Below are 13,364 nucleotides of genomic sequence, written 5' to 3'. Positions count from 1 at the left end.
AGTTTGCGCTCAATTTGACGCGTCACGAGCGTCAATCTCACTAGACAGCATGACTCCACCTCTGATCGACCCCAGTGCGCATGTGTGCTCCCAAAAAAGACTTTATGCAAAAGTCAGAACTTTGAAAAACTACTTCAGTGATATCATTATTTTAAAAGTTGAGAAAATACTGTAACAAACTTTAAGAAAACAAAGTTGCTGTATTTCAAATTGTGATGCACCTGTCAGATAATAAAAATAATAAAGAAAGAAAATATTCCAATTATTAAAATAAATATAAATTACTTTCTTAACAGGTTGTGTGCTTTTAAATGATACAATTTTTATGCATAAATATTTTAATTTAATAATTAAATATTATAAATGTTACGGTTCATGAAATGAAAAGTGAAAACGTAATTAAACATATACATTCCAATTAATACACACTTTTATGGGTTGGTAAATAACGATAGTACAAGTGCGACATCTTCTGGTTGATTTAAGCATAACAAGCCCCAAAAAGATTTGTTTTCTGTTGAAGGGCTGTCCTTGGACTAAAATATGATACATGTTGTTTTGAAACTTTAGGCTGTCTGACCCAAGATCTAATTCCATTTAGTTATATGTACTCTTCTATTTGTTATGTCATGTTATGCACATACTTGAATTGATGTTTTATTTGCTTACTTTTGTTTTAAAGGCTTAAGCCCATCCTAAAATGCAAGTTTGATTTGTCTCAACTGAAAATATCTTGCAATGACAAATCTATAAATATACCAGTGGCATTGCTACTGGTGCTGTCTCACCAGTATTTTTTTACTAATGGATTTTACAAAATCTTCTTAAATATCCTTATTTAACTAAGCATAGTCATGGCTTAAGCTGACTGAAAAACAGAGCCCACATTTCTTAAACCAAACAGTAAACTGGAGAAAGGTCTAAATGTCAAAACTAGCAAAACCTATTTCATGTGTTTAGCAAACTTGAATAGACAATTTATTTCATCAACCATATCAAACTAAGTTTACTGAAAAATACAACTCAAGAAAACAATAAAGACCATTATATTGATTTACACAAAGATGAAACACAATCTAAAACATTCAATATTTCTAAACATTTACGCATCAACTATTATAGGTAGCCAATTCCCTCAGCCACCCACCAAATAAAGGTCAGTGCTCCGCCTTTATCTCTTTAAGCAAACTTCAATTTACATGATCTAATAGTACTATATAAAATACAACAACCTTTTCACATTCAAGTGTTTTTAGTGACCTGAACCCACAGAATGAAATCGATAGTTGAAGCGATTGGCAATGTCTCCCTCAACCGCACGCTTGTATAACCTGCAGGACCTACGGTGGGTGGTTCCCACGAGAGAGACATTACGCGCTGGGGCTTCAGCAACGAGCTGAGAAACACTACACTTCCCAAGCTTCACCACAAGAGAGAGTTAAAGGAAACCGAAAAGAAAGCCTATTAGCATGCGCTAGATGGCACTCTTGCCTAAAACAACCTTACTTAAAAAAAGGTGTATGAGACCGAATGTTTATCAGGTTTAGACAGATTTTTTTCTTTATCTTTACTGTATCTAAGTGGTTACAGCATGGCGTTAAGGGTTCGATTCCACGGGATTGCACATACAGTATACAGAAACAAATGTATAGATAGAATAATACAATAAATTGCGTCTGACAAATGCGTAAATGTACATTTAAAGTTTTTCAGTGTTTTTTTTTTATAGAAGCCCGTGCACACAGTTTGCGCATTTCAATGCGCACCCAATGCGCAATACATCTGGCTGGGATTTTTACTGAAGTTCATCCGAAGCGTTGAAAATGTTGACGCACAATGGCACCCTGCAATTCCAGTAGGATTTAATGGTGTTCTATTTGTTCCATACATCAGCCATTGGGATATTACCCTTGGGAAAATAACCACTGTCTATTACACTGCAAATATTAAGGTTTAACTATGGTCACTATGAGAGCATGGTCAATTTGTGTTTTTTTTACAAAATAAATCGATGCCTCATAGTTTATTTATTTTCGTTTGGGGTTTGAAGTTTTATGAATGAAAATATATTCATGATAATAGACAAAATACTTCGCTATAAAATAAATGTCTACTGTGTTATTTAAAGGCTACACATTAATGAAGAAATCGTTCATTGAGATCAGTTGAATGCCATGACAACAAGGAGCAAACTCGCTTTTATTTCGTTAGTTGGTGTATTGTGTGGGGGCGTCAATCAGCCATTATTTCTGCGCCCCCAAATAAATGCAAAACCTGATCGAGCACAAAAACTTCCAGCAGGAGCCTTTCATTGCGCTATTGTCCGGAGCTTAGCTGTTGGTTTGTGTTTGCACAGTTCGACCACCCATGGCGCATGCGGGACATTCACATCACATACTGTCGCACACACTGGACAAACTGCATTTTGTATCCCCTAAGCCTCACTCTACTCCTAAACCTAACTTTAGCTCACATTTCCAAACATCATTTCGTTTGATTTATATGCTGTTTTCCTCATGGGGACCAAAAAATACCCTCAAGTGTCAAAAGATTACTCTTATCTTTCTGGGCACATTTGGTACCCACTCTGTACCCACTCCGATAACCATTTATTGCAATTCATATGACTGGAAATAAGACACTGTTATAACTGTGTGTCATATAAAGCACATGTAAAATATAACGAGTACACAAAACATTGTACAATAAATACGAGACATTTAAAAAAATATATTTAAACATGACAACATGAATCTAAGAAAAACATAATACGGCAACAAATAAAATAAATTACAAAGGCACATTTTCTATCGAATAAAATGATGATCCAACAAATCCAAAAATTGAAAATAAACATTTTGTAAAGTTTTTTTTCTCAATCGTTGCGCACATGTAGCAACTCTATACGATAATCCTGCAACAGACGGAGAGTTAATATGCTTTTTTGAGGTAAACAAACGCTTTGGATTGTGTTGATGATAAAAGAAACATATACACTGAAGGATGGCGCTTTATTTTGCAGTGCTTCAGTCATCAATATCAAATATCAGATGGCATCATCAACGAAAAGCTTTTAAGCACAAGTATAATGACCTACATCATCTGACATGAATTCTGAAGGAGGTCAGTAACAGGATTTCGCTCTTGTTCTCAAACATCGGTCGGTGATTGTTGGATGAATTTGGTACTTGACTAAAGCTCTAAGCAAAATATTGACCCAGAAGGTTTCCATAATTTGGCCACTTGGCCATTTTTAAACAATCCCATTTCAACACAGACAGTCCGTAATGTTTCCAACCAATCACCTCGCACGTAAAACGTGTCAGCCGTTTTAAAAAAAGATAATTATAACGAAGAGTTTCCATTTGTGCCACGGGCGCTTCTGATATGTAAATTGATGGTGGGGTGGTGGGAATCTCGCCCCCCTTTGCTTGTTTTAGTCGTGTCACCTCATCCCACTCATCCATTCGTGATGCTCCAGTGATAGAGGCTGAACTCACTACATTTCACACCCGCAGAAGGTCTTCAAGCACTTGACTCTAGAGATCCGCCCTGCAGGTCCAATACTCTCACCTCATTTGGACCAGACTAATGGATTGGTTCGGTCACGCACTATAGCAACCGGGGAGCATCTGTGAACTGAGTCTGCATCAGATGCGCTGTTTTGATCTGACGCATCTTCCCTTTTAATTCACCCCCAAACTTCTCATTTCCTTTGAAAAATGTCAAAGGGACTTTCGGGTTTCTCCGTCCGTGATATTTTGGATCTGCCGGAGACTAACGATGAAGAATCATTGATTGATGACACTGAAGATGAGGCGGATGAAGAACATCATCAGAATGAATGTGGAAACCAGCAGGCGTCCATCGGAGATGCGCTTTGGGTCCAGTCTCAATGTGGTCACCAATATTCATGTAAGATTTACAATTTTGCATATTTCTCCAATATTTAGACAATCAAATCGAATTACTCAGATAAACGAAAACGAAATACTAAAATAAACGTACCCAGATTAAAGTTAGTTTCCATCGTCATGCTTTGACAGAAATGACGGAACAGCACAAATTTGTGCTCAGCTACAAATTAAAACCATATGATGGATCATTGAGTTGAGAAAAATAAAGGTGCCAAAATGTTTTTGGTTTTCTTAATAACCTTTCAATCAAAGATTACAAAAAAAAGAACTTATACGTATAGCCTAAAACATTTTACCACCTTTTGCGCAACAGAGTTCTTTGGATGTTAAAAGTTTTGTATGAAACCGTACAGCCCGACAAAACGCTTTAGGGAAACTTACATTTTAAAGTACATAATTATACATGATTAATGCTGGTTCTAAATGATTTTCAGCAGTATCTCCAGAGTGTTCAACTCCAGAAGTACCCACGGACGAGTGTCATGATGCGCACGGCGAAGGATCGGACAACTGTGTCGAGAAAAGACGCAAACGAAGAATTTTATTCTCAAAAGCACAAACGTTCGAGTTGGAAAGACGCTTTAGGCAACAGAGATATTTATCAGCCACCGAGAGAGAACATCTCGCCAAAGTTTTGCGTTTAACTCCAACACAAGTGAAGATTTGGTTCCAGAATCATCGGTATAAAGTGAAAAGAGCCCGGGCAGAGAAAGGAATGGACCCGGTTTACCTGGCGTCTCCACGGCGCGTTTCTGTTCCCGTTCTGATGAGGGACGGCAGACCGTGTCATTTTATTCATTTACCGGACATGTCGGGTTCTGGACCGGCATGTGGACCATTTTCAGCTTTTAGTATGAAACAATTTCCCGAGATACACTACAGTAATAAATATTTACGCGCAAACTTCATGACGCACCTGACAGCTGTCAATCATCCCTCGCACCTGCAACCGTGGTGATCCTGACGGAACCTGGAAATATCTTTTACGTTTTCTACGTGATCTGTTTGAGGAGGATTTCAATAAATGGCTTACAAAGGACACACGCACTTCTTTTAAGATTGCTGTATTTATAAGTCCATAAATATTTTTTTCGTGTTGTTTTGATCAATTAGTTTAATTTGTGCATCATACATTTGTATAAATGCATTAAATTACGTTTATAATTTTATTAGGCTAATAGTTTGAGTATCTTCATTCATTTTTTCTTATCTTGTATATTTTTCAACATGTAATAAAAAGATGCTAGGATTATCTTCTCTCAGCCGTCATAAAAGTGTTTATATTTTGTTTTTTACTGCGCATATGGAAAAGCTCTCTGCCCTGCCACAATGTGTCACAGTTTATAATAACAAAAAACCAAACATTTCACCACTGGGTTAACTTCTTATATCACAGAAGCCTTCTAAAACTACATTATTACATTTTACATAAAAATATTTTGCTTTGTTTATTTAGCCACCTAAAATATAACTTAAACCTCACAGAAAACTTTTGCATTTCCTAGAATCGAAAATTCAAAAATAGATATACTTTTTTATAATTTAATATCATTTATACCAAAACTGATCCCCAGACACTCTTAAAAATGTGCTTCACGATGCTATTGAACAATTTTGGGCTGAATGGTTCCAGTAAGAACCTTTAACGTCGGAAAAACATTTCACTGAAGATTCTCCCTTAGAACAAAACTATTATTTAGATCATAAAAAGAAAGAAATGATTATTTGGAAAGTTAAAAGTGGTTGATCTGTGGCATTGCTGTGAAGAACAACTGCACAACACTCTTTGTGTGGACATTTGGTCATACCACACCGGCTTCACCCTTGCCAAACACACTGCATTCCCTTCATTGACCACATAGGGGCAGCATTGCACTACAATTATATAGTGACATCAAGTGGATGTAAACCTAAAAGTTTGACACTTATGTACTATTTTGTGGGAATAAATTAGAAACAATAGTGAAACCCGCCTTCTGATAAATGTTTATTTCTGGACTAAATTGTAATTCTTTTAAATCAGCTCATTTACAGACTTTAAAGCAGAACTTTATGAATTGATTTCATAAAAACATTCATAATCTCTGTTCCTCGTCCAGTAATAGCAGCAGGTTTAAACGTATTTCAGTATTCAGGTCACATGCAGACCTGACATCATGTTTATGAAGATGCTTTCCCATTCACGCTGAGAATCATGTCTCGGAAATGACGTCACAAAGGCTTGCAAACATCTAACAAATGTTTCCAAGGACTTAAAAAATGAATTCCCTTTTATTTTAACATCAATTTAAATGTATTTGAAATTAAATTAAATAGAGAATGTCCTGCCTGTTGCACTACACACAATGGAAATTGCTATGTCTGATTAAACATAAAACCTTTTGAGAGATAATATGAAATATACATATATATATATACAGTATATCACATTTTATAAAGCTCTTATAGTCACAAAATTATTGTTATTGTTTTGAACAATTACTTCAATTCAATTACTTCATCAACAACACAACGGGATCGTATCATTTTATGTGAAATGAGACTGCATATCCTCTTTGGCCTGGAGGTGGCGACATGCCAGAGCAACAGATGACCTCCAAACATGTGACCCTTGTACCCCCACACACAAAGACAAGTGAGAAATATTGTTGGGGCAACATACTTTTTGCCCCTCGAGCAACATTTTTATAGAAAAAGCCTACGGTAATAAATACTGCAGAATGACAGTATTACTGGAGCAGTTTGCCAGTAGCTTACTGTAGATTTACAGTTATGTAATTTACTGGCAACAGTTTGTTCAAAGATAAGATAAAGTCTTTATCCTTACAGAAATAATTATAATAACAGCCTCATGCAAAGCATTCTGGGAACCAAAATTAGAAGAAAGGTTTGTGGATTTCTGATTCTGCACACAAGGCTCTTATTTTATCGTTTATTCTGTAAAGATAAAGACTTTTTAATGTTTAATATTAATTTATCTTTGAACAAACTGTTGCCAATAAATACTAGTTGCATAACTTTGCAAAAACGTTTACAGTGTCCCCATAAACACATATCCTATCCTTGAAAAACCATCATGCAAACACATTCTCAAAAAACGACCTAACTTTATGGTTTAATAACGTTATTTATAAATGACATGTGTATATATATATATATATTATATCACTCACAAATTGATCTGCTCATTCAAAGCCAGACATTAAACTCAGATGCCACACGAGTCTGTGAAGCTCATTTCTGACTCAGTGAGGGCAGCAGAAGAGATGTTTTCATCTTGCTGACGCGGAACTTTACTTTCAGATGAGACAGTGTGTGCTGAGCCAGAACGTTTCTATGTAAACTCAAATGTTATTTATGTGGATGTACCTGAACGCACTGCAGCTTTTTCAAGTGCTCTTTTGTAGACAAACATCCACACAAAGCATTTGCTGAGTTCAGCAAATGAGACGGAAGAAACATGCATCAGTCCTGTTCAAGTTTAGCCACTGACCTTTTTAAGACGTTTAGATATTATTTACGATACAAGGCAAATAAAATTGACATTTTCACCATCATTGATTTTGTGTGGTTAGTTATAAATACAATGTAAATTAATTTAATTATAATATAACTTAAAATCGAGCTGTGCATTCATGTCTGTCTGTCTGTGTCTCTTTACAGATGGTTTTGACTGACAGTGTAAGGTGGGTAAGCTGGGTAAGTTGCCAGGTGGTCTGAACTGTGTTTTAAAAGTGTGCAGAGTGGCTTGCTCAGCTGCTTTAGGCTTTTCTCATTTAAACGGAGAGAGAGAGAGAGAGAGAGAGAGAGAGATTTGCTGCTTTAGGTAAAAGAGACGAGAAAGGACAAAGAGAGAAAGCGAGAGAGAGAGAGAGAGAGAGAGAGAGAGAGAGAGAGAGAGAGAGAGAGAGAGAGAGAGAGAGAAGGTGGGTAGGAACAGCTCATCTGAAGAGGGGGTGGAGATTAGAGGTCACATGTGAATTCAACAGAGAACATGGCTGGAAAACCCTGTGTTTTGTTTCGGATATATTTGGTTTAACAAGTGTTGCGTAATTGTTAAATCGAAATGGTTTCAATCAATTATTTTCTATGTTTCTTAAATTAAAGGACACTTCGTTAGTAAAGTTTTAGATCAAAACTGCAGGTCTCCTTGTTTTATGATGCTAAAGATCTCATTATTGTGTATGATGCTTTCATACCGAGTCTGCTGTGAGCGCTTCATAAAAACATCTTAAATTGTGCTGTGAATTAATTGTTTTACTTTTTATACCATTTTACCTTTGCCTACAGAATACAGTTGATTTGAAATAGCCAACATTATAATCACAAGATAACAAAATACATGTTTTAATAATAAGTCATAGCATTATTAATGTTTATAATTATATATAGCGACATATCATCTTAATATAAAGATGTTAGGAGCTTAGTGTGCGGTAATTCATTATTTAACCATGCAATAATACCTAAAATAATAAATACATAAATATTATTTTGGTAACCGTCGATGGGTTGTTTGGTTACACTGCACCTCTTGTGTAATAAGATTCCATGAAATAGTTAAAGAATGAAAGGTCAGAAGGTTAGTAAATAAACTGAGCATGTTTTTATATTAAAAGTTGATTTATGTCTATATAGTCTATGCCCGAATATACTTGTGTTTTTGTGGATTGATCATTAGATCAAATAAGGAAAGACCTTATTTGACTGTGTTTTGGACAGTATAACAAAAGGCATGTCTTTGGAGTGTCTGTGTTTTAATTGCAAGTTACTGTGGATAAAACACACGCAGGGTTGATGGTAATGAGCTGCAACTTCCATTTAAGCAAATGCATATATTTATTGATGCATCGATCATGAACTGTTAATGTACAAACTAAATTTCAATAGACCTATATTGCTTCAAAAAGGCAATAAACATAGTCAGAGTTTCAAAAAGAAATCTAAAACAACACCATCAACAACATAAATAAATGAAGTTGGGCCTCCATTACTGAAAAAGTTGGAATGTGTCGTATTTTCAGTTCAAAACTCACGGTCATTAAATGTGCAATTATCTTACATAAATAAATATTTTGTAAATATGTGACATACATTTTTAACAACAGTGCATTAAGCTCATTTCTCGAAAAAAAGTGAGAAGTAAATGTGTTTTAAAATAAGAACTTTGGAAGCACCCCAAACTAATTTAAAACGATTAATATTAACATAATATAATCTATGATAATTGTTTTGTATTGTGAGGGTTTTTATGTATTCTTTTTTATTTAAATAATTCGTAATAAGATAATTTTCCAAGAATTCCAATTTTTAAAATGCGCCTTCGCCATGTTCTCCATCTTTACCAGAATAATCAGATATCAAATAGCTCCACGAATACACGAAATGTCGTCCAATACTGTCATAAACTTTTTCAATTTTTTTATAAAAAATCTTTTTTATAAAAAATCTGATTATGTTTAGATCAACGCGCCTACAACTAAAGCGCCTCGAGGCGCACCAATCTCTTAGTCAATCTCAAATAGACACAAATGAGAAACATTCACACAGTTACAAGGGCTAAGTTATTTAATATTCGTTCAGATCTTACCTCATTTAAAATCACTGCAGGGAATTCTTCAAATGATATTTAAAAAAGATGTACGCATTACCATTACGCATAATACAGTTGCAACCCTAAAAACTAGCTATATCTCTTTCCACACAGCCAAAGGTTTTCGGGCTAACTATTAGCATCATTTCAGTCCTTCAATAACATTAATTGCGGGAGACGAGAGAAGAAAAGGCTGTTTAAGTGCTCTGTCACTTGCGCTGGACCTTTCACCTCATCACAGACTGAAATGCGTCCTCGAGTGCGTCACGGTGCCACATGCGCACCTGGAGATTCACCATCCTAAGACCTTTGGCAGGGAAAAAGGAAATAAAACAATGACATTTTACTCGTTGTCTCGTTTCTATGCTTCTGGACTTCGCATTTCCACAAATATCACAGCGGTTTTGTAGTTTGCCAAATGGAAAACAGGAATAGTGTGCAGGTTTTTGTGATAACAAATGTCATGGTTTGATATAGATGACAAAAATAACATAACAATAAAAACAACAGTCATTTCTAAATTGGACATTTTAATGGTGTGAGTAGCACTTTAAAGTTAACTACATTTTTGCTGCTTTGCTTCTTTGGTTCGGTCTGCCAATGGAAATAATCTAATCCAAATCCTTCTTTTACATCAAAATGCGTTAGGCCTATAAATCCCCGTCCTGCGTGTGTTTGGGCATTTAAAACTTCAGATAAGCCCTTTCATTCATTTACATGCACTTTTTAGCGAGCGGCGCGCCATGTCCCCCCGACCTTTCCAAATCTCACCCCGTGTCTGTATTTGGGAAAAAAATGCAACAGTTTCGAGATTTAGGCCAGTTCATATTGAACATATTTTTGACGAGTTCTTATGTTTCCTTATCTCGTTTCCCAAACAGGCCAGTCGTGAATAAAATATATGATTTTCTGACTCCTCTGCATACATATTTTCAAATATGAATTAATTATTCATTATTATTATTATTATTCATTATTTAACGTTCAGTCCCACACTATATTGACGTCGATATTCTTATCTATTAGATACGACCTCACGGAACTCGAGAAAAATTGAGGTCGAATTAAATTAAAAATAAACAAACCCACGACACAGCCTATAGTGAAAAACATAAATGCATCGCTGCTGTGAATACTTTGTTTCCTGAACTTGTAAGAAGAGTAATATAATTTTTTTAATTTAAGTTCAAAATTACCAATTACCTTATACACTTTTCTGGGCTTTCATTTCAAACCTGTGCATTTGACTCCTCAGAGATCCAGTGTTAAAAATACAGCAGTTAAAAATATTTCCTTTCTTCGTATATAAAAGCGCTTTTCAAACAACGTTTCTGGCCGCGGAATGTCGAGCTGGAAGCGAACCTCTGCGTTTTGTGGTTTTTGGCCATGCCCTCTGACTTCATATTCTACAGGGTTTAAGGGTTCTTTCATTTGCATATTCCGAAAATATCTAACAATTCTAGAAACTTCTTTTGAATTTCAGACGATTAAGTGAGTGTGAAATATTTCTAAATATACAAAGGTTTTTAATGCTTGCTCCAAGAGTTTGTAAAGCTATTCAATAAAACTTGGCTACAAAGGGAACACGTTGGAAATTCAATGATATGAGAACAATAAGAATTTAATATGAAGCATCATTTATTTTAAGTAACTTAGTCCATGTGTGTGTAAAAACGTTTTACATTTCTATTAATGGTTTATTCTTTGGTTAAGTATTCGTTACTGTGTTCAAAGAGAACAGTGGACTATATTTCATGTGGATGGTTTGGTGTTGTCATTTCTAATATTTGATTGCTCTGATTTAAGCATAAAGCATATCCTAAAGTGTGTGACCTCGTGTACTCGGCGTTCGACTTTGTCTCACTAAGTCTTAAATTGTGCACTCAAGTTTGTATAAAGAGGAATCAGAGATGTTTGGATGAGAATTATTAAACAGGACATTCGGATAGGGAGCAGCACTTATCATAATGTAGAAGCTAAGATAGATGGATGTAAAAAGCTGACTCCACTTTGAAGCTCAAAATGATACAAATTCATAAGCACAAGCGTTCCGATGGCATTCTTTCGTTATCTTTTGGTTCGTGCGTATTTTCTTCAATTACTCTACTGGGATGTCAATGGCTCGCTTGGCACGTCGCTCCGCCCCTCGTGTTTGTCGTAAATCTACAGTCAGTCAAGAATAAGGCAGAAATAAGAGCGTCAGAAACTCAGAGAGCGCTCTTACGCACGGTGGACATTTGGCGTCTGGCGGTTGCGCGCACATCCACGGGCTTGTGGCAGCTTCAACAAAATCAGTTGCGAGCTGAACCATGTCCTTGAGCCCCAAACATTCAACTCCTTTCTCAGTGACCGATATTTTGAGCCCGATCGAGGAGACCTTTAAGAAGTTTGCAGCCATGGAGAGCACCGCGAGCCTGGTGTCTCCTCTCTACAGACAGACTCAGGTGTCTCAAGCAAACCTGCAGCAGCACAACATGAGCCATAACGCCTATCACATGCCTCACTCTCAGTACACGGCAATGGGAGGCTACTGCAACGGGACTATTGGCACTATGGGAGACCTGCCTTCGTACCAGGACAGCGTAAGGAACGGCGCAACGGCGACGGCCTGGTACGGCTCGAACCCGGAGCCAAGATATCCAACAAGTGAGCAAAACAATGATTTTTGTTTTTAATTTGATATTTGACATTTTAATTTAACTAAAGCTAGTCGCTGTTGCCTATATCTTTAGAAACGCAACACTATACACAATGAAAAGGCGTTATATTGTTCAGATTTTGGAAATAAAATTAATATATATTTCTCCTACTCTATTTTTTTTTCGTAACAATTAAATACAAATTATCTGTTTACATACTGCATGGGAAACTGTCATGTTTCTAACATAACAATTGTGAGCTGCTTTAAACCTGTATTATTGCAGGTTTAAACGGTGCGGAAGATATTAAATTGTAGCTACTTTAATGGGTAAATAATAGGAGTAGGCCTACAATAAGTAGTGAATGTTTTTTTGCATATACGTGCTATTTGGCCTCACACTGCTCAAGGATGCAAACCACATTTGACTGAATTATAATAATTCCATAACGCATTAACATCATCAAAAGTTATTTGCGTTCTTTTTTCTTAAGTTTCCAGATTTATGGGCCACTCGGCAGGCATGAACATGGGAACAATACCGGGCATGGATGCGACTAAATCTATGGTGACTTTACACGCCGCGCCCCGAAGGAAACGGCGCGTCCTCTTCTCCCAAGCGCAGGTGTACGAACTGGAGCGGCGATTTAAGCAGCAGAAATATCTGTCTGCTCCGGAGAGGGAACATTTGGCCAGCATGATTCACCTGACACCGACCCAGGTGAAGATCTGGTTCCAGAACCACAGGTACAAAATGAAACGACAGGCGAAGGACAAAGCTTCCCAGCAGCCGGACAGCGGGAACATTTGCGCGCAACAGTCGCCGAGGCGCATCGCGGTGCCCGTGTTGGTTAAAGACGGTAAACCGTGTCAGAACGGGTCCAATACACCGACGCCGGTCCATCAGCAGGTCCATGAGACTTTAGCTTCACCTGATGACCTGGAAGAAATGTCCCCGAGTCCTCCTCTCATGAACAGCCTCTCTCAGACTGACGCTGCGCTCATGGAGTACACCAGCAACATGGTGAGCTCCAACCTGCTGTACGGCCGAACATGGTGATATTGCTGAACTTCACGCTTGATTTCTACAAAGACACTGCTTTTTTAAATCGTTTTTAAACAGCACTCGTCTGATGCAAGGGTCTCGCCCTCATGTGATTATCTGGATTGTGTGACTTAATCATAATTGAATGAAAATCTTCATACGGATGAGTAC

General features: G+C 36.8%; 1 protein-coding gene across 1 annotated transcript; it reads left to right on the top strand.

Annotated features, from left to right (window-relative positions):
* Positions 1 to 11,819: 11,819 nt before the first annotated feature.
* nkx2.4b (NK2 homeobox 4b) lies at positions 11,820 to 13,208 on the top strand (the record flags this gene model as incomplete). Its single annotated transcript, XM_079474925.1, has 2 exons — positions 11,820 to 12,156; positions 12,643 to 13,208. 2 exons carry the CDS (start codon positions 11,820 to 11,822, stop codon positions 13,206 to 13,208), a joined length of 903 nt encoding a protein of 300 aa, XP_079331051.1.
* Positions 13,209 to 13,364: the final 156 nt, after the last annotated feature.

This window comes from Barbatula barbatula, assembly GCF_947034865.1.
Source record: "Barbatula barbatula genome assembly, chromosome: 15".
NCBI classification, from domain to species: domain Eukaryota; kingdom Metazoa; phylum Chordata; class Actinopteri; order Cypriniformes; family Nemacheilidae; genus Barbatula; species Barbatula barbatula.
This window is presented reverse-complemented; position numbering and strand designations above follow the sequence as displayed.